Source organism: Mercenaria mercenaria, chromosome 1, assembly GCF_021730395.1.
Source record: "Mercenaria mercenaria strain notata chromosome 1, MADL_Memer_1, whole genome shotgun sequence".
Classification (NCBI taxonomy): domain Eukaryota; kingdom Metazoa; phylum Mollusca; class Bivalvia; order Venerida; family Veneridae; genus Mercenaria; species Mercenaria mercenaria.
Window position 1 is genome coordinate 16611132 of NC_069361.1, and position 22602 is coordinate 16633733.

At 36.2% G+C, this 22602-nt stretch overlaps 2 protein-coding genes across 3 annotated transcripts in view; one reads left to right on the forward strand and one right to left on the reverse strand.

Annotated features, from left to right (window-relative positions):
• Positions 1-2914: 2914 nt before the first annotated feature.
• LOC123544889 (nephrocystin-1-like) overlaps positions 2915-22602 on the forward strand; it is a 40321-nt gene continuing 20633 nt past the window's right edge. Inside the window, exons 1-3 of one of the 2 annotated variants that reach the window (XM_053540862.1) lie at positions 2915-3141; positions 6129-6166; positions 6360-6445. In XM_053540862.1, the coding sequence (XP_053396837.1) occupies positions 3015-3141; positions 6129-6166; positions 6360-6445 (251 nt within the window). In that variant the 5' untranslated portion in view covers positions 2915-3014. The remainder of the gene's footprint in view (positions 3142-6128; positions 6167-6359; positions 6446-22602) is intronic. The other variant, XM_053540864.1, reaches the window with a different exon arrangement.
• Positions 12642-16293, reverse strand: LOC123544890 (uncharacterized). The gene is made up of 2 exons (XM_045331017.2): positions 16150-16293; positions 12642-15076 (listed from the first exon to the last, which is right to left on the reverse strand). Exon 2 carries the CDS (start codon positions 15073-15075, stop codon positions 12928-12930), a length of 2148 nt encoding a protein of 715 aa, XP_045186952.2. The 5' UTR covers position 15076; positions 16150-16293; the 3' UTR covers positions 12642-12927.

A 22602-nucleotide genomic window follows, 5' to 3' on the forward strand; every position in this document is an offset into this window, starting at 1 on the left:
GAGGGAGCAGAAAGTTTTTTTGCGTGATGGGGTGGAGGGAGGATAGCAGGTGGGATTAAATCCCAAATTGGAATAATATTCACATGCTAATCAACATTCCTTAAAAGTTCCATGACACCAAGCCAAATACTTTTTGAGGCACATGGAAAACAAACTTTTAAGCCTTAATACAAATTGTTTACTAAATCAAGGGCCATAACTCAGGTTTTGCAGAGTCAATCTCAAAAAGAAACCCAGGTGCACAAATTCGAATGCTGAATAATATTCCTATATGGTTTCATGCAGGGTTGGCAAAAACCCGGGTTTTAAGCATATTGCGTAGCCCAGTGGGTAATACTAGGAAAACCCGGGTTTTACTGGGCAATAGTGGTCAATACTGGGCAATATAATTTTAAGTTCAAACTTCAATATATATTTCAGCATTAGTTGACTAACAGCCCATATAGTGATAGGAGTGACACCTGCATGCCTGGTCCTATAATATCTGTAAAAATCTATTGAATAGACATTATTATGATGATGATGATTGAGCAATTACTTAACTGGGGATTAAAGTTAAAAGTGTGATCAACTTAAATATAGTCATTTTACTCCTGAAAATCAGTTTAGACCACATTGTCATTTCTATCATATAACCATAAAACCTAAGGACCCTGTGTGGAATTGTTCCAATGTTACTGTAGATGTTTAAACAAGAGGACCATGATGGTCCTGAATCGCTCACCTATCCCCACATGACCCAGTGTTGAACTGAGTATGACATTGTTATTTCTATTATTTGACATAGTGACCTAGTTTTTGAGCATATGTGACCTAGATATCATAAAGATAAAAAATTCTGACCAATTTTCATGAAGATCCATTGAAAAATATGACCTCTAAAGAGGTCACAAGGTTTTTCTATTATTTGACCTAATGACCTAGTTTTTGAAGGCACGTGACCCACTTTTAAACTTGACCTAGATATCATCAAGGTGAACAATCTCACCAATTTTCATGAAGATCTCGTGAAAAATATGGCCTCTAGAGAGGTCACAAGCTTTTTCTATTTTTCGACCTACTAACCTAGTTTTTGACCGCACATGACCCAGTTACGAACTTGGCCTAGATATCATCAAGCTGAACATTCTCATTAATTTTCATGAAGATCCATTGAGAAATATGGCCTCTAGAGAGGTCACAAGGTTTTTCTATTTTTAGACCTACTGACCTAATTTTTGACCGCATGTGACCCAGTTTCGAACTTGACCTAGAAATCATCAAGGTGAACATTCTGACAAATTTTCATGAAGATCTCTTGAAAAATATGGCCTCTAAAGAGGTCACAAGGTTTTTCTATTTTTAGATCTACTGACCTAGTTATTGACCGCACATGACCCAGTTTCGAACCTGACCTAGATATCATCAAGGTGAACATTCTGACAAATTTTCATAAAGATCCCATGAAAAATATCGCCTCTAGCGAGGTCACAAAATTTTTTCTATTTTCAGATCTACTGACCTAGTTTTTGACCCCACGTGACCCAGTTTCAAACCTGACCTAGATATCATCAAGATGAACATTCTGACCAATTTTCATGAAGATCCATTGAGAAATATGGCCTCTAGAGAAGTCACAAGTTTTTTCTATTTTTAGACCTACTGACCTAGTTTTTGACCCCACGTGATCCAGTTTCGAACCTGACCTAGATATCATCAAGGTGAACATTCTGACCAATATTCATGAAGATCTCTGGAAAAATATAGCCTCTAGAGAGGTCACAAGGTTTTTCTATTTTTAGATCTATTGACCTAGTTTTTGACCCCACGTGACCCAGTTTAGAACTTGGCCTAGATATCATCAAGCTGAACATTCTGACGAATTTTCATGAAGATCCATTGAGAAATATGGCCTCTAGAGAGGTCACAAGGTTTTTCTATTTTTAGACCTACTGACCTAGTTTTTGACCCCACGTGACCCAGTTTCGAACTTAACCTAGATATCATCAAGATGAACATTCTGACCAATTTTCATGAAGATACATTTGAACAGCTAATATTTTAGGGCAAAGATTTTATTCTTATAAAGAAAAATTCTTGGCATAATTATTCGTGTAATAGATCTACTTACCTTTTTGGAAAATGTTTCTGAAAATTATTGAGGGAACAAGATAAAAGTTCTGAAAAATTAGCTGTGAACTAGAGTTTTATATAATAATATATACTCCACAGCAAGAGTGAATATTTATGTAGAAGAAAGTGATGCTCCTCTGATTAGTTATAAATAAAATTTATTTGAAGATGTCTAAAGACGGTAACAGTCTATCATGAATTTTGAGTTATCAATTGTCACTGTAGTGAGCGTGCTACTATGTAAAGTGCACTTAGTCTTTTCTGTTGTTTTCCTCATTACATGACTTACTCTTTTAGTTAAACTAAAGTTTCGAAAAATGGCACTGGATCAGATACTGACAGTGCCAGATGAATTATTTCCATACCCTTGCAATGCTTGGTCCGGGTCTAATGTATGACAATATCTTTGAGGAGGGAGGCGAAGAGGTTGAAAGGATCTCCTGTCTAGACAGATAGTTTGTGACATTGGATTATTTGCTTTATTGTTGTGTATCTCAATGATTCTATTTAGAATTTATAAAAAGCTAGTGGTTTATCTGGAAAAAATATTTTCATGAATTACCAGTTATCTGATCAATAGTCTATTCTATTGGTTGAAAGTTTTGTAAAGGGTTTTAGTCTTAAGACTATTAAACATTCTAGGCTGGCAAGCTGCTATATACATTTTTGGCATAAAAGTTTCAAATAAGTGACATGTAAATTTGCTGGTTTGTTTTTTAGGCAAAACAACTAATTTGCAATTCTGTCTTGGTCATGAGCACAAGAACTGAAGTTGTAAGATTACAATATTGAGTAAAACTATCTAATCAGCATTCAAAATACATGTCAAATCAGTTTCCTAAGTCTGAGAAAATTATTCTAAAGATAAGATATATGAGAAAGTTTCTCATATCCTCATTTAAATGTTTCATGCAGTTAATTTTGAACAAAAATCTGAAAGATATTTTTTTGTTCAGGTAAATGATATGATGGACACATACCAGCATGGTGAAGTTTTTTTTAGATCGAGTAACATAGTACCTAACATTGGTATGTATTCAATTTGTATTGTGTTTATATTTCTGAAGCAATAATTACCAGTACCTTCATTTTCTGTATGTCTTATATTAAAAAAAATCATGGGCAATTAATGTTGCAGAGTTTATGTTAAAGAATTATCAAGATAAATTTTTATACTTGGATTGTGATAGAACTTAGTTAGAATATCAAAAAGTAGATTAATGGAGAGAAACTTATGTTGTTGTTGATGTAAATGGAGTTGCTCTCAACTAAGGCATGAATGCTTGATTGTACCAAGCAGAGTTAAATTCAAGGTTTAATTGTTATTTTTTAGCTCACCTGAGCACAAAGTGCTCATGGTGAGGTATTGTGATCACGCTGCGTCTGTCTTACGTGCATGTGTCAAGTCGTCCTTCGTCAACAGTTATGTTTAAACAACATCTCCTCCAAAACCACTGAATGGATTTTGATGAAACTTGGCCTGGATGTTACTTGGGTGGTTCTCTAACAAAGTTGGTCAAACGGTTCCACTTGGTTGCACAAAGGGGCCGCTAGAGTTAAAAATAGAAAAATCTTCAAACGACATCTCCTCCTAAGCTAGTGGTCAGATTTAGATATCATTTAACACAAATATTCCTTATGTCAACCTCTACCAAGATTGTTCAAATTATACCAATTTTTCCTAAATGTATATAGTAGAAATTCGAAAAAGCTTCTTTTATGAAACTGCTGGCCTGATTTTAAAATAATTTTACACAAATGATCCTTGTGTGACCCTCTACCAAGATTGTTCAAATTATTTTGATTTGTCAAAAACATGGCCACCAGGGGGTGTGGTCACTTTTCCCTATATGTATATAGTGGAAACTTTAAAAATCTTCTTGTGTGAAATTGCTAGCCCGATTTTTAGCTCACCTGTCACGAAGTGACAAGATGAGCTATTGTGACTGCTTGATGTCCATCGTGCATCGTCTGTCGTGCATCGTCCATCAACAATTTCTGAAAAAATCTTCCTCTTGAAAACCACTGGGCAGAATTACACCAAACTTCACAGGAATGATCCTTGGGTGGCCCCCTTTTAAAATTGTTCAAAGATTTGAATTCCATGCGTAACTCTGGTTGCCATGGCAACCAAAAGGAAAAACTTTAAAAATCTTCTTGTCCAAACCACAGGGCCTAGGGCTTTGATATCTGGTGTGTAGCATCATCTAGTGGTCCTCTACCAAAATTATACAAATTATCCCCCTAGGGTCAAATATGGCCCTGCCCTGGGGGTCACATGATTTATATAGACTTATATAGGGAAAACTTTGAAAATCTTCTTGTGCAAAACCACATGGCCTAGGGCTTTGATATTTGGTATGTAGCTTCATCTAGTGGTCCTCTACCAAGATTGTTTAAATTATCCCCCTAGGGTCAAATATGGCCCCGCCCTGGGGGTCACGTGGTTTATATAGACTTATATAGGGAAAACTTTGAAAATCTTCTAGTGCAAAACCACATGGCCTAGGGCTTTGATATTTGGTATGTAGCATCATCTAGTGGTCCTCTACCAAGAGTGTTCAAATTATCCCCATAGGGTCAAATATGGCCCCACCCTGGGGGTCCCAAGTTTTACATAGACTTATATAGGCAAAAAAGTTTAAAAATCTTCTTGTCTGAAACCACAACACTTAGACCTTTGATATTTGCTTTGTAGCATTGTCTTATGGTCCTTAACCAAACTTGTTCAAATTGTACCCCTTGGGTGAAAAGAGGCCCTGCCCTTGGGGTCCCAAGTTTTATATAGACTTGTATAGGAAAAAGCTTTAAAAATCATCTTGTCTGAAACCATACGACTTAGGCTTTTTATATTTGGTATGATGCATTTTCTAGTAGTCCTCTACCAAATTTGTTCAAATAATGCCCCTGGGGTTAAAAGAGGCCCCGCCCTGGGGTGACTTAGTTATTATGTGAGTTATATAGGAAAAATACTTAAAAAATCATCTGATCCTATTTCCAAGACTGTTCAGTTATAATTACCTGATGACCCCAAGTAATATGATGTCACTCGACTGTGACCTTGACCTACTGACCTACTTCTGTGTTTTTTTAAGATACAGCCTTGAAATTTTGATAACATACACAGTTTTGCACACAAATCGTAAAACTGAATTTCATTGACCTTGAATGTGACCTACTGACTTTCTTAATATTTTATCATCAGTTTGACATTTGAAACATGTAGCTCATATTACTCAGGTGAGCGATCCAGGGTCATCATGACCCTCTTGTAAAATAATTTTACGCAAGTGATCCTTGTGTGACCTTCTATAAATAGTGTTTCTGATTAGTCAAAAAGCATGGCCACCAGCGGACGTGGTCACTTGTGGTAATTTCTTTAAATAACATCTCCAAAACCACTGAATGGATTTTGATAAAACTTTACACAAATGATCTCTTGGTAGCCCCTTTTTCAATGTTGTTCAAATGGTTCCTGTGCATTGATCATATGGGTCTTTTTCGTTAAAAATAGGTTTTCAGCTATCAGACTTCAAAAATCTTTTTCTCTAGAGCTTTGATATTTGGCATGTGATATAAGGGTTTGACTTTCAACCATAATTGTCCAAATTATTGCCCAAAGGTCACAAATGGCCACACCCCTGTGTATGACATGTACTTACTAAAGACTTATATATAAGAAACTTTGAAAATCTTCTTCTCTGAATCCATAATAGCTAGAGCATTGATATTTGGCAGGTGATATCAGAGTTGTAATGTCTGTTGTAGTTGTTCAAATTATTGCCCTAGGTTCAAAAATGTGTGACATATATGTATATAATATAGGCTAACATAGAAGAAACCTAACTCTGTACTTGTACCATTACATTATACAAACACACTTGAAGCCTTGTACACAGGTGAGCGCTTTAGAGTCAATGACCCTGTTGTTTCTAATGTTTTTTAAACTTTTTTTTCATATGTTTAGAAAGTTTTATAGTCAATAATTTTTAACATTTTCTTTCTTGGTTTTGCAGGAATCTTGTTTGAAATGTGTGCTTCTTATGAACGAACAGTAAGTATACACTGTGTATTGATCTTTTTGTTATAACTGCTCTAGATTTGTGGCCTTGTTGTTTCCCCAAATAGTCCCTTTCACAACTTTTAAGTCAAAAGACTAAAATTAGTTATTGTTGTTATATCCTGTGACCAGAGAAAATAAAATAAATGTACAGCATTAAGATAGTTGAATATTTGATTATTTGCAGAGTACAAAAGAGAAAGGGGAGTTTAGCTGTGGCTGGACACATTTACCATTAGAAGATCCTACAACAGGACAACCTGTACAAAACAAGTATGTGTGTATCTGAGTGATAGAAAATAAATCTTGTACACTTTTCTGATATATTGATATAAAACTGTTGGCATGTGAGAGTACAATAAGTACCAAACTTGTTATGCAAATGCAACAGGTTTTTTCCAATGGATAATTTTTCACTGACTTATGGCCTCTTGGTTTTTGTCCCCACCTTTTTCGAAGAAAAATAGGAGGACATAGAAATAGGCTGCATCCTTTCATCCTTCCATCCATCACACTTCGTGTCAAGTCTGTAACTGTGCCACCCATAAAAGGATTTCAAAATAACTTGGCATAAATGTACACCATAATAAGGTGATGTGTCATGTGCAAGACCTAGAGCCTTAGCTCCAAGGTCAAGGGCACACTTAGAGGTGAAAGGTTAACAGGGTCTGTTTCGTGTCCAGTCCATAAGTCTGCCATTCGTGGAAGAATTTTGAAATAACATGTCATTTATGTTAAACTTAATGAGACAACATGTCATGCACAAGACAAAGAGACCTAGCTATAAAGGTCAAGGTCAAATTTAGAGTCAAAGGTTACAAGGGTCTGTTTCTGGTCCGGTCTGCCATCCATGAAGGGATTTTAGAATTACATGGCATAAATGTTCCCCATAATGATGCGTCTGATATATTATTACCCAATTCACATTAGGCCACACCAAATTAATTTATTGGTCATCGGATTTTTCCCAAAAAATTTAGGAGCGGGCGAGCGAAATAAAAAGAAAAATATTTGTTTTTGGATTTCAACTATTTTTGGAGCGGGCTAGGAGCGATTTGAAGAAAAACAAATAAAAAAAAACTTGTCACAAAAATCAACAAGCACTGCAAATACATGTCAAAATGGCTTGAAATTACATAAAAGAACCAAAGATCTGTAAATGTTGAAGGTTTAATGACAAACTGTTCCCAAAATACATGACAGCCACACGACACCTGACTCAAATATATCTATGTTTACCGGGTCGCGCTACATTGTAATATTTTCAAACATTTAGACATTTAAACAAACTGGAGGGACAACAGGCGGATACAAGAAAATCTTGCAATTTGACCATATTTCTAGTGTATAGAACTAATGTGTTCGCTAAGTTTGTATCCTAGGCAAGCCAGTACCCAGGCCACATAAAGGGTTTCGCCTTAGATTCTATGTCACTACATAAGAATAAGAAAGCTGTTACTCTCATGTAGTGTATAACAGAAATCATTATATATATGGAAAATACTGCAATCACCTCACCAGCACATTAGGTACTCATGACCTATATATCATAGTGTCTGTCAACTTTCAATGCAATTTCACCATATACCAGGAAGTCCATCATCCACTGATAGCCCAATTCACTTGTAAATTCAATGACAAATTTTGCACTTTCTGTTATTCTTTGATTTCACATAGTAGATAGCAAAAGGCTGACTTTTGATAAATGCATTATCATCCTCAGTTTCTTTTTAGCTCACCTGTCACATAGTGACAAGGTGAGCTTTTGTGATCACCCTTCGTCCGTCGTCCATCGTCAGTCCGTCCGTGCGTCAACAATTTCTGCACGATAGTGGTTTCGTTTATGATTTTATTTTAACCAAACTTGCACACAACTTGTATCACCATAAGATCTCGGTTCCTTTTTTGAACTGGCCAGATCCCGTTATGGGTTCCAGAGTTATGGCCCCTGAAAGGGCCAAAATTAGCTATTTTGACCTTGTCTGCACAATAGCAGCTTTATTTATAACTTGATTTTTACCAAACTAGCACACAACTTGTATCACCATAAGATCTTGGTTCCTTTCTTGAACTGGCCAGATTCCTATATGGGTTCCAGAGTTATGGCCCCTGACATGCCAGAATTAGCTATTTTGACCTTGTCTGCACAATAGCAGCTTCATTTATGATTTTATTTTAACCAAACTTGCACACAACTTGTATCACCATATGATCTTGGTTCCTTTCTTCAACTGGTGAAATTCCATTATGGGTTCCAGAGTTATGGCCCCTGAAAGGGCCAGAATTAGCTATTTTGACCTTGTCTGCACAATAGCAGCTTCATTTATGATTTTATTTTAACCAAACTTGCACACAACTTGTATCACCATATGATCTTGGTTCCTTTCTTCAACTGGCGAAATTCCATTATGGGTTCCAGAGTTATGGCCCCTGAAAGAGCCAGAATTAGCTATTTTGATCTTGTCTGCACAATAGCAGCTTTATTTATAACTTGATTTTTACCAAACTTGCACAAAACTTGTGTCACCATAAGATCTCGGTTCCTTTTTTAAGCCGGCCAGATCCCTTAATGGGTTCCAGAGTTATGGCCCCTGAAAGGGCCAAAATTAGCTATTTTGACCTTGTTTGCACAATAGCAGCTTCATTTATGATTTGATTTTAACCAAACTTGCACACAACTTGTATTACCACAAGATCTTGGTTCCTTTATTGAACTGGCCAGATTCCTTTATGGGTTCCAGAGTTATGGCCCCTTAAAGGTCCAAAATTGGCTATTTTGGCTTTTGCAGCCATATAGAGACTTCATTTATGGTTTTATTTGATACAAACTTCCAAAATATCTTCAACAACAATATATCTTGGATTCCATGACAAATCAGATCCAATCGTAGGTTCCAGAGTTATTTTATATCTGATTACCTCCCCTGATTGTAATCAAAATGGATTTTTATCAGTAAGTACTTATAGGACTTATTTGAAATTTCATTATTGTCATTAGTTGGACTGAGCTAATCAGGGTAGATAACTATGGACTGATTTTATGTCAAATTACCTCCCTTTATTTCAAATAAAAATGGGTATATCTTTGTAACTAATGAAGATACTGATCTGAAATTTGATTTATGTCAACAGATTTATTTGGCAGATCCTTCTTTTGTTCATTTACAATAATTTTTTTATAATTACTTCCCTTTTACGTTACTATAAATAGCTTATTTTTAGTAACTTTTTTATTATTGGCCGTAGGTAAAAACCGAGACCACTTTTCTGTGGTACAACATGGATGGTATCTCCAATTTTTAGGTGTATTTTGACATATCTGTACCTTGTAAGAATTTTTTTTTCTTTTTGGTTAAATTTCTTCCCTTTGTTGTTCCTGTCCTTTGGACTTAGATAATTTTTGCTGAGGACCTTCTTGTCCTCAAGTGCAATGATAACAGGTGAGCGATATAGAGCCATCATGGCCCTCTTGTTGATAAATAGATCTGATGGTACCCATTAAACAACTCTGAAAAAGAATCTATAAACAGTTAAATAATATTCTTGTATTTCAACTCTATATGAAAAATAAAAAAGTAAGCCTTTAATACATGTTGTCTTGGATTGTGAGTTTGTAAGCTCTTTAGGATTCCTTTGCCCTAATAAAGTTCCATGTGCGTACCCCTTCTCCGCCAGAAAATTGTGTTCATTTTACATTGCTGATAGAAGCAATTTACCATTCTTTAAAATCAAAGTTATTTCAACAATTCATTATTTATGATGTAACATTGGTTGTGAAGTCTAAATTGAATTATACCGCCTGTTCATCATTTAAGTACTACCAAGTTACTGCTGATATATATGCATAATTTTAAGGATCGCAGTAAAACGTTGTTCTAATTATCAACCACTATTAGACGACACTGTGTTTAAAATAGTGTGATATTGATGTTCATCTCGAGAAAAAAATGTCTTGCGGAAACTCTTCCTAATGATCTTTCCAAGATTTATTTACACAATCTAACTGTCATTTCGGCTGTCAGTTTTGCAAACTGGGGCAACACAGTGCCTCAAACATGTTCATCCGGTATTTTAATGGACAATTATGATTAAAAGTATTAAATTTTATGAATTACTGTTTCTTAACAATGACAATAAGGTCCCTAAACAGTGAAAAAATGCCCGCCCTGAAATTTAGAAATCGGTCGGCAAAAACTGAAGCGAGCAGAAGCTGATTTTCAAAAAAAAAATATTTGTTTTTGATTCTGGAAAAAATGGAGCGGGAAATCTGTTGACCAAGTAATCAATTTGGTGTGGCCTTACACGTTTCTCGGCAGGAAATAACACATGCACAAGATCAGTTGTTGTTTTGATTATGAATGTTAATTGTGCAAGACTATATCTCAGGTGCTACGGTTTTGACACTTTTTGACTGGCACAGACTTTTCTTATGAAATATTTCCAAGTTTCATTAAGTTTTGCAAATTAGGGGTCGTATAAGATAACGTGGCCATTAATGGGCACATGATTATTCACTAATCTCCTGCGGTGTAGATTGCAAATTCGGTAACAGTGGTAGTACTGTTCGACATGTGTATGTTTCACATGTAAGAACAAAATGATATGCTAGATCTAGTCCTGTGGAAATTAAAAAAAAAATCAAAAATTTGAAATCCGACTTTACGTCCCCATGAAACAGACGTTTTAGCCAGAACCACGAAATTTTGTGCTGACGTAATTAAGTGATTCACAGTATGTGATTTATCATTGTAATTCAATAATAATACTAATTGTAACAAACATTACATCATTTGATAAGCCGTGCAATATTACAATGTGTAACAAGTTCAACAATTAACATTATTATATGTTCTAAAAATAACCTAAATTTCATTGGTAGAAACCGCTTTTCATCTTTTAAAAATATATTTCGTGTTTAATGCTTAGTGCCCTGGGTTTTCCCTATTAAACATGACTTTCTAAAAATAGAATAGAAGTTATTTATTGTTACTTTCAAGCAACAAATATTTGTTACTTATTCATAAACCTGAACCCATATAATAAAACAGTTATTGACCCTTGAGCCATTGAATATGATGTGATATTCACTGGAAAAAGGCAATATTGACCTCTTTCGGTGAATATCACATCATATTCAATGGCTCAAGAGTCAATAATTGTAAATGTCAAGATAGATCTGGAGACTTAGTAGGGCAGGGAATGCTGAATAGTAGGACAGGGAGTGCCAAAGAAACTGTCAGTCAAGCAACTGTCCATCATGAAAGACAGCAGCATGTTTGCTGTTCTAGTATTGGCATTTCAACCAACAGAACCCTATAACTGTTGTCTTGGCTCAAAGGCAGAATGGAGTTTTCTACAGCATGGCTAGATCAGTTAATCTTTTTGCCCCGGACATATAGTGACTGAACTGTTTCCGTTAATCTGTTTGTCTGTCTTTATGAACCAGATTGCCTACTTCCCACATTTATGACTCAATCTTTCATACTTGCAGACCAACAAACTGACAGTTACTGTATTTAAATGACCTTGACCATCATATGAGTTAAAACTTTTAATAGGCAACATTTTTGGTCCTACAGTCCACAAAAATGACCCAGTTAGACCATACTCTCACTCAGCAAACATTGTGACAAGACCTACAAACTGACCTTGACCTTCATATGATCTTCACCTTTAAACTTAAAACCTCTAAAAGAAGAACATGTTTGGTCATATACCTGGGGACATGATTTTGTGTTTTGAAAATACAGCTCCTTGTTTCTGTCAAGCTTAAGTACTGAGACTAAAAGCTACTTTGTCATATTTGCTCAAGTATTACAAAGAAATGTTTTTTTGATATCTGTTTATTTAACAATAAAGGTTGCTTTTTATTTGGTCAATCTTAATATTAATATAGAGAAGAAAATGTTAAATTTGATAAGAAATAGCAGGCATATCCATTCAGAAGTGTACAGTCAGAGATGTTATATCCTTTCTGTATGATAGCAGTATCAAAATCATCTATTCCTGCTACAGTTTAGTTTAGCAAAATAAAACAAATTTTGAAATAAAACATTTTTCCTGCCTACCTATCCTAATTTTTTCCAACATGTTACTGGAACTGCAATAATTTGCATTGGTTTAATTGAATCCTTTAAAACTCTTCAGTAGTCTTCAACATTGTGAAATGACCATTGTAAATCAGATTTCATATTGCCTGTTGACAGTTTACAAAATTATGCACTATTCTAAAGAAAAGTTTGATAAAGCTGTTGAATGTAAGCAAGTATTATGTGCAAGGGTCTCAGATAGTCTAGCACACTGTCATTAGACAGCATTTGTTTGTGTATAATGCACATCGGTTCATACAATTTTTCTTCATGAATGACTTAAACATTAAGTCCTCTACATAGAATGTATAGTACTTGTATGAATAACAGATAATTCATAAGTGTTTTTAAAGTAACATACAGTATCTTTATGTAGATAGGTATAGCATGTTCCATAGAATACCCTGTTCAGCTCAGTGTATTTTCCTGCATGTTCCATGGAATACCCTGTTCAGCTCAGTGTATTTTCCTGCATGTTCCATGGAATACCCTGTTCAGCTCAGTGTATTTTCCTGCATGTTCCATGGAATACCCTGTTCAGCTCAGTGTATTTTCCTGCATATTCCATGGAATACCCTGTTCAGCTCAGTGTATTTTCCTGCATGTTCCATAGGATACCCTGTTCAGCTCAGTGTATTTTCCTGCATGTTCCATAGAATACCCTGTTCAGCTCAGTGTATTTTCCTGCATGTTAACTATTTTATTGAGAAGTCTACAGATCAGTAAGTTTGCAGCATTGTTTCTTGCACGGATATTCAGAGATATCATGTAGCAGCGTAAAGCATCAGTATGTCGGTTTTCCTGTTCCATACACTGTCCTAGTAAGTTCAGTGATGTTTCCCTGTGGTTTAGGTTTGGTTCTGTTTCAATGGTAGTGACAAGGTTTGCAAGTGCACATTGTTGGTCTGCCACCCTCTGAAGAGCACTGTAAGTTTTGTACTGTAGGAAGTAGAGATAAGGGAAACTATCTACCACAGCCAAGTCCATCCAAAAGTCAAGTCCTTCATCCCTTTCAAGCATGTCCTCTTGTGTAGATCTAAACATTTCATACTGTAGCTCTTCAGGAACACAGCAAATTTCACACTTAAGAAAGCTAACACAAAATGCTGTGTAATGTTTTATCACTTCTTCATTTCCAGTGTTACATTTATTGATGAATTCTGACCTTTCGTGACTGTTGCATTGATCAAAACATCCACATACAGGTTCAACAGTATTCAGATCATACTTAGCTTCAGTATTCCTCAGAACAAACTCTGCTCTTTCCATATATCCAGCACAATATAATGCTGATGCAAGTTTCAATCTACCAGATGACACATCTGAATTCAAACCAACTGAAAACCAGACCAGTGCTTCTGAGGATATACTGCGAGTAGTGTAAATGTCATGAGATGCTATCACAGACCCTAGTGAAGATGAAAGCAGAGATGCTAAAAGCTTCATTGCAGATTTTTCCAGACAATTAAAACCCATTTTCCTGTACATTTTAGTTAGTGTTAATATAAAGTTTGATAAATTTTCACGCACTATCTCATTTCCATCATGCGTTTTTTTTGTTAAAAGGATCCTGTGACTGGCAATTACTATATTGGCAGTAGAAAGTAGCAGCTTTGTTGAAATAAGGGCATGTTTTTGGGCTGGAGTTTGATAATACTGAAAAGCTTCATCCATGTTCATCTTCACCTGCAGTCTCCTACCAAGGTCATCAATGGGAATCTCCAGCAGTGCACAACCCTCACTTTGTATAATATTTTGTAAGATTTCAAGAGTTTTATGTTTGTTATGAGGTGAAATTCTTTCTGCCAGCAGGTTGTTTTCAGGTATTATAAAATGTGGACAGTTTTCTTGTCTAACAAAGTTCTGCAATATTGTAAGGCAGCACATCAAACATGGGAGTAAGTTGGATTCCTGCCAGTTATTTGAATGTGTATTTTGTATACAATGAAATAAAACAGTTTTACACATGAAACTTGAAAGGACAGAATCACATTGAGGATTTATAAATGTTTTAAGAATCATCTTCATCAGGATGTAACATCTTAATTGTGTGATGTTTAAACTGAACATCAGACATCTTTCAGCATGAGAAGTAGATATTCTCCATTCAAGTTCTTCATTCTGGCCATTTTTACTGCTTACTGGCACAACAAAACATCCTGTAGTCTCGCAGTATCTCTTCATGTTTTCTGTAGGCCATCTTCCTTTACCTTGTCTTAATAACCAAGGTTTGGCTTCTGCAGGCCATGATTTACAGTGGCATGCTGCAACAAAATCTTTATCAGCAAAACCTGGCCTTCCTTGCATTGATTCAGCAGGACCATTTATTGCACTTCCTGCTCCAATGACATCTCTAAAAAGTGTGTTCTTCAGCAGCACTTTACCTCTGCTAACTCTAAGATTACTGTCTGGTATATGATCAAGGAAAGAAATAGGAAGAGGAAGAGGCTCACCATCCCTCAAACGTTGTAGTAGACAGTAACCTGGTGATGTGGTCTCATCCTGGATCATCAGTAGATTGTGCCTGCCAGGTTGCCACTCAGTCCAGTTCTGTATTACATCATTCTTATTGTTGCATATGAGTATATCAATGTCTGAATGGAGCCCTGTTGTTGTAGACACTTCAGACTGGCTACCAAAATAATAGATGGAAGCATTCTTGCCCAGCAATCTGTAAGTACTAGTAGCCATAGTTTCCATCAACAAGACCGTCCTCCTCCTCTTCAGAATCATTCTCTCATTGACACCAATATCATTGAGCACATTTGACAGCTTCAATGATACAGTTTGGTAATAATCAGGATCTTGAGACATTCTGGAAATGTAAACAGCAAGCAATTAATGCTTTTATCATCATTAAATCTAATTTTTTTAAATTAAAATATCAGAGCTGCTGAGAAATTTTGGTATTAGAAAATATAATGTCTATTTAAATTCTGTATGTATGTACTTTCTGGTGCTATATGATATATTACAACTGGAAATAGGACAGGAAGACTCTTTTAACAAAATAAAGTTTTCCATTAAAAAGGTCAAGCTGTAAAGAAATAGATGTATTTCAATTTTTTAGCTCGACTATTCATAGAATAGTAGAGCTATTGGACTCGCCCATGCGTCGGCGTCCGCGTCCCGATTTGGTTAAGTTTTTGTATGTAAGCTGGTATCTCAGCAACCACTTGTGGGAATGGATTGAAACTTCACACACTTATTCACTGTGATAAACTGACTTACATTGCACAGGTTCCATAACTCTGTTTTGCTTTTTTACAAAATTATGCCCCTTTTTTGACTTAGAAATTTTTGGTTAAGGTTTTGTATGTAAGCTGGTATCTCAGTAACCACTTGTGGGAATGGATTGAAACTTCACACACTTATTTACTGTGATAATCTGACTTACATTGCACAGGTTTCATAACTCTATTTTGCCTTTTCACAAAATTATGCCCCTTTTTCAACATAGAAATTTTTGGTTAAGTTTTTGTATGTAAGCTGGTATCTCAGTATCCACTAATGGGAAAGGATTGAAACTTCACACTCTAGTTCACTGTCATGATATGACATGCAGTGCAAAGGGTCAATAACTCAACTTTGCATTTTACAAAATTATGCCCCTTTTTCAACTTAGGAGTTTTTGGGTTAAATTCTTATATGTAAGCTGGTATCAGTACCCACTAATGGGAATGGATTGAAACTTCATACACTTGTCCACTGTCATGAGCTGATAAGCACTATGCAGGTTCCATAACCCTATTTTACTTTTTTACTAAATTATGCCCCTTTTTCGACTTTCTTATTCATTCAAGCGACAAGGCTGTTAAATAGTCGAGCGTTGCTGTCCTCCGACAGCTCTTGTTTTAAAAGAAGACATGCCAGCTATGATCCACTCACCTTGAAAATAATTTCCTGTTAAAATGTGATTTATTTTTTGTCTATTTTTCTGTCTTTAAAGACATAATGATGTTAATTACTTTAAATCTACTTTCTTTTTTAGTTTTATTAGGAAATTTGATTAAAATTTACTTCCTCTTTTGGTTTTATTCTACTAAGAGAGGTAATTCATTCACTTAATAAGATAGAGAAAAACTGCTGATTATTTCCCCTGATGGTACTGAGATTAACTATAGAGCTTTGAGAAATAACTGGAGCTGGCCCATGTTCAAAATAATTTCATAAAAATGTTCCTTGGGTGAACTTTTACCAAATACCTCCAAATTATTCTGTTTTGTTAAAACATGGCCACTAGGGGTAGGGCTAGTTTTCCCAATATGACTTCAGTCTAACCTGTCTTAAGCAGCCAATCAGGGGAAACACTTTGGCTGCTTAAGTCAGGTGACTGCTGATCGGAGGGGCTGCCAGTATATATGTATTTCAGACTTCTGACAAGTGTTCAGTCATGAATTTAGGCCCGTTTCTTTTTCCTTTTACTCTTATTATTTTACCAGGATACATTGACATGCATTTACCTTTGCAATACTAATGGTCTTCTTAGCAATCAACAACTTGTCATTTTCTTTGGCTCGCGAAAATAGATTCACTATGTGGGAAAGAGTGCTTTCTCTTGCCTCTGTTTGGGATGCTTTGCACATGTAATAAGTCAAAGATTCTGGCACAAAATTCGTTCTTAGTTGTTTTTGACCCAGTTGATAAACAACAAATATTGATATTTTATGCAAGCCTCTAATTAACTCAGTAATGATAAAAATATTTAAGTTTGCATACTTTCTCTTCCCTTAAAACCACTGGTCTGATTTTTAGCTCACCTGAGCACAAAGTGCTCATGGTGAGCTATTGTGATCACACTGTGTCCATCGTGCATCTGTCCGTCATCAACAGTTGTGTTTTAACGACATCTTCTCCAAAACCACTGAATGGATTTTGATGAAACTTGGCCTGGTTGTTCCTTGGGTGGTCCTGTACCAAAGTTATTCAAACGGTTCCGCTTGGTTGCACATAGGGGCCACCAGAGCTAAAACTAGAAAAATCTCCTAAACCAATGGTCTGATTTTGAAATAATTTCACACAAATGGTCCTTATGTCGCCCTCTACCAAGATTTTTCAAATTATACCCATTCGTCAAAATACATGGCCACCAGGAAGTGTGGTCACTTTTCCCTATATGTATATATTGGAAATTTCAAAAATCTTCTTTTGTGAAACTGCAGGCCTTTTTAGCTCACCTGTCACATAGTGACAAGGTGAGCTTTTGTGATCACGCAGCGTCCGTCCGTCTGTCCGTGCGTGCGTAAACTTTTGCTTGTGACCACTCTAGAGGTCATATTTTTCATGGGATCTTTATGAAAGTTAGTCAGAATGTTCACCTTGATGATATCTAGGTCAAGTTCGAAACTGGGTCACATGCGGTCAAAAACTAGGTCAGTAGGTCTAAAAATAGAAAAACCTTGTGACCTCTCTGGAGGCCATATTTTTCAATGGATCTTCATGAAAATCAGTGAGAATGTTCACCTTGATGATATCTAGGTCAAGTTCGAAACTGGGTCAACTGCGGTCAAAAACTAGGTCAGTAGGACAAATAATAGAAAATCCTTGTGACCTCTCTAGAGGTCATATTTTTCATGGGATCTGCATGAATATTGGTCAGAATGTTCATCTTGATGATATCTAGATCAAGTTTGAAACTGGGTCACATCCAGTCCAAAACTAGGTCAGTAGATCAAATAATAGAAAAGCCTTGTGACCTCTGTAGAGGCCGATTTTTCATGGGATCTGCATGAAAATTGATCAGAATGTTCATCTTGATGATATCTAGGTCAAGTTTGAAACTGGGTCAACTGCGGTCAAAAACTAGGTCAGTAGGTCAAATAATAGAAAATCCTTGTGACCTCTCTAGAGGTCATATTTTTCATGGGATCTGCATGAAAATTGGTCAGAATGTTCATCTTGATAATATCTAAGTCAAGTTTGAAACTGGGTCACGTCCGGTCCAAAACTAGGTCAGTAGGTCAAATAATAGATAAACCTTGTGACCTCTCATATTTTTCATGGGATCTGCATGAAAATTGGTCAGAATGTTCACCTTGATAATATCTAAGTCAAGTTTAAAACTGGGTCATATGCGGTCAAAAACTAGGTCAGTAGGTCTAAAAATAGAAAAACCTTGTGACCTCTCTAGAGGCCATATTTTTCAGTGGATCTTCATGAAAATTGGTGAGAATGTTCACCTTGATGATATCTAGGTCAGGTTTGAAACAGGGTCAACTGTGGTCAAAACTAGGTCAGAAGGTCAAATAATAGAAAATCCTTGTGACCTCTCTAGAGGTCATATTTTTCTTGGGATCTGCATGAAAATTGGTCAAAATGTTCATCTTGATAATATCTAGGTCAAGTTCGAAACTGGGTCAACTGCAGTCAAAAACTAGGTCAGTAGGTCAAATAATAGAAAAGCCTTGTGACCTCTCTAGAGGTCATATTTTTCATGGGATCTGCATGAAAATTGGTCAGAATGTTCATCTTGATAATATCTAGGTCAAGTTTGAAACTGGGTCACATGCGGTTAAAAACTAGGTCAGTAGGTCAAATAATAGAAAAACCTTGTGACCACTCTAGAGGCCATATTTTTCGTGGGATCTGTTTGGAATTTGATCTGAATGTTCATCTTGATGATATCTAGGTCAAGTTTGAAACCGGGTCAACTGCGGTCAAAAACTAGGTCACTAGGTCTAAACATAGGAAAACCTTTTGACCTCTGTAGAGGCCATATTTTTCAATGGATCTTCATGAAAATTGACAAGAGTTCACCTTGATAATATCTAGGTTTAGTTCGAAACTGGGTCAACTGCCGTCAAAAACTAGGTCAGTAGGTCTAAAAATAGAAAAACCTTGTGACCTTTCTGAAGGCCATATTTTTCATGATATCTTCATGAAAATTTGTGAGAATGTTCACCTTGATGATATCTAGGTCAAGTACAAAACTGGGGCACATGCCTTTAAAAACTAGGTCATTATGTAAAATAATAGCAAAACCTTGTGACCTCTCTAGAGGCCATATTTTTCAATGGATCTTCATAAAAATTGGTCAGAATTTTTATCTTGATGATATCTAGGTCAAGTTCAGAACTAGGTCACATGAGCTCAAAAACTAGGTCACTATGTCAAATAATAGAAAAAACGACGTCATACTCAGTTCATGTAGGGACAGGTGAGCGATTCAGGACCATCATAGTCCTCTTGTTTAAATAATTTTACACAAGTGGCCCTTGTGTGACCCTCTACCAAGAGTATTCAAATTATTTTGATTTGTCAAAAAACATGCCCTCTAGAAGGCGTGGTCACTTTTCCCTATATGTATATAGTGGAAACTTTAAAAATCTTCTTGTATAAAACTGCTAGCCTGATTTGAAAATGATTTTAAACAAATGGTCCTTGTTCAGCCCTCTACCAAGATTGTTCTGATTATTCCGATTCGTCAAAAAACATTGCTGCCAGTGGGGGGGGGGGGGGGGGGGGGGGGGGGGGGGCGTGGTCACTTTTCCCTATATATATATGTAGTAGAAACTTAGAAAATCTTCTTGTATGAAAACTGCTAGCCCTGTTTTAAAATAATTTCAGACCAATTGTCCTTGTGTGACCTACAGATATTGTTCAATTTTTTCTAATTTGTCAAAAAAAACATGGCCGCCAGAGGGTGTGGTCACTTTTCATCAACAATTTCTTTAAACAACATCCCCAAAACCACTGAATGGATTTTGATGAAACTTTACACAAATGATCTCTGGGTAGCTCTCTTTCAAAGTTGTTCAAATGGTTCTGGTTCATTGAACATATGGGTATTTTTGGTTAAAAATAGGTTTTTTAGCTATCAGACTTTAAAAATCTTCTCTAGAGCTTTGATATTTGGCAATGTGATATAAGGCTTTGACTACCCTTATTGTCCAATTTACAATCTGACTAAAGTACTTGATCTTCTAAACGAAGATCTGAGAACGACCCATTCACATTCGTCTTCTGTATATTTTGGATTTCCATTATTGCTATTTTTAGCTCATCTGATTTTTTGAAAAAAAATGATGAGTTATTGTCATCACTTGAGCGGTTGTCGGCGTCGGCGTCTGCGTCGGCGTTGCCTGGTTAAGTTTTATGTTTAGGTCAGCTTTTCTCCTAAACTATCAAAGCTATTGCTTTGAAACTTGGAATACTTGTTCACCATCATAAGCTGACCCTGTATAGCAAGAAACATAACTCCATCTTGCTTTTTGCAAGATTTATGGCCCCTTTTGTACTTAGAAAATATCAGATTTCTTGGTTAAGTTTTATGTTTAGGTTAACTTTTCTCCTAAACTGTCAAAGCTTTTGCTTTGAAACTTGGAATACTTGTTCACCATCATAAGCAGACCCTGTACATCAAGAAACATAACTCCATCTTGCTTTTTGCAAGAATTATTGCCCCTTTTGGACTTAGAAAATCAGTTTTCTTGGTTAAGTTTTATGTTTAGGTCAGCTTTATCCTAAACTATCAAAGCTATTCCTTTAAAACTTGCAACACTTGTTCACCATCATAAGCTGACCCTGTACAGCAAGAAACATAACTCCATCCTGCTTTTTGCAAGATTTATGGCCCCTTTTGGACTTAGAAAATATCAGATTTCTTGGTTAAGTTTTATGTTTAGGTCAACTTTTTCTCTTAAACTATCAAAGCTATTGCTTTAAAACTTGCAACTCTTGTTCACCATCATAAGCTGACCCTGTTCAGCAAGCAACATAACTCCATCCTGCTTTTTGCAATAATTATTGCCCCTTTTGGACTTAGAAAAATCATTTTCTTGGTTGAATATTATGTTTAAGTCAACTTTTCTCATAAACTATCAAAGCTATTGCTTTAAAACTTGCAACAGTTTTTCACCATCATAAGTGGACACTGTACATCAAGAAACATAACTCTATCCTGCTTTTTGCAAGAGTGATGACCCTTTTTAGACTTAGAAAATCATGGGTAGGACAATATTTCTATTATACAAAAAAAATCAGATGAGCGTCAGCACCCGCAAGGCGGTGCTCTTGTTATGTTATCCAATCAGGCGACTTGTTCGATTGTCAAAGAGCAAGAAAAAATATGCAGTTATTCCAGGACTCGAACCCGGGACCCCTCGCTTACAAAGCAAGTGGCCTACCGACTGAGCTAACCGGCTATCTGATACATTACGACATAAGGATTGTAAATATCAAAAGTCAATGCTAGAGGTAGATTTGCAAGATGTTGTAAGCTAGGCTCTGATTGGCTAGTGAAAGGGCCATCAGAACGAGGCAATGAATAGGTCGTTTTCAGATCCTATGCGTAGCGTAATAGGAGATGTACTTTAGTCAGATTGGTCCAATTTATTGCCTTAAGGTCAAAAATGGCCACGCCCCTGTGTGTGACATGTTCTTACTATAGACTTGTATATAAGAAACTTCGAAAATCGTCTTTTCTGGATCCGTAATAGCTAGAAGATTGTTCAAATTATTGCCCTAGGTTCAAAAATGTGTGTGACATGTATATATGATATAGGCTAACATAGAAGAAAGCTAACGATTATCCATCGTCCGTCCGTCCACACTTTCCTTTAAACAACATCTCCTCTGAAACCATTTGGTGGAAGTTGATGAAACTTGGCCTGGATGTTCCTTGGGTGGTCCCCTTCAAAAGTTGTTCAAAGAATTGAATTCCACACAGAACTCTGGTTGCCATGGCAACCGAAATGAAAAACTTAAAAAATCTTCTTGTCCAAAACTGTAAGGCATAGAGCCTTGATATTTGGCATGTGACATCATCTAATGGTCCTCTATGAAGATTGTTCAAATTATGCCCCTGAGGTGAAAAGAGGCCCCACCCCTGGGGTCCCAAGTTTTACATTGACTTATATAGGAAAAAACTTTAAAAATCTTCTTGTCTGAAACAACAAGACCTAGGCCTTTGATATTTGGTATGTACCATTGCCTTGTGGTCCTCTACTAAATTGTTCAAATTATTACCCTGGGGTGAAAAGAGGCCCCGCCCCAGTGGTAACAAGTTTTACATAAACTTATATAGGAAAAAACTTAAAAAATCTTCTTGTCTGAAACCACAAGACCTAGGCTTTTGATATTTGGTATGTTTGCATTGCCTAGTGGTCCTCTACCAAGATTATTCAAATTATGCCCCTGAGGTGAAAAGAGGCCCCACCCAGGGGGAGTCCCAAGTTTTACATAGACTTATATAGGAAAAAAACTTTAAAAATCTTCTTGCCTGAAACTGCAAGGCATAGGCTTTTGATATTTAGTGTGTTGCATTGCCTAATGGTCCTCTACCAAAATTGTTCAAATTATGCCCCTGGGGTGAAAAGAGGCTCTGCCCTGGGGTCCCAAGTT

Excerpts from the sequence above, each read along its gene's own strand:
- LOC123544890 (XM_045331017.2), bottom strand. The coding sequence starts at position 15,075 with ATGTCTCAAGATCCTGATTATTACCAAACTGTATCATTGAAGCTGTCA.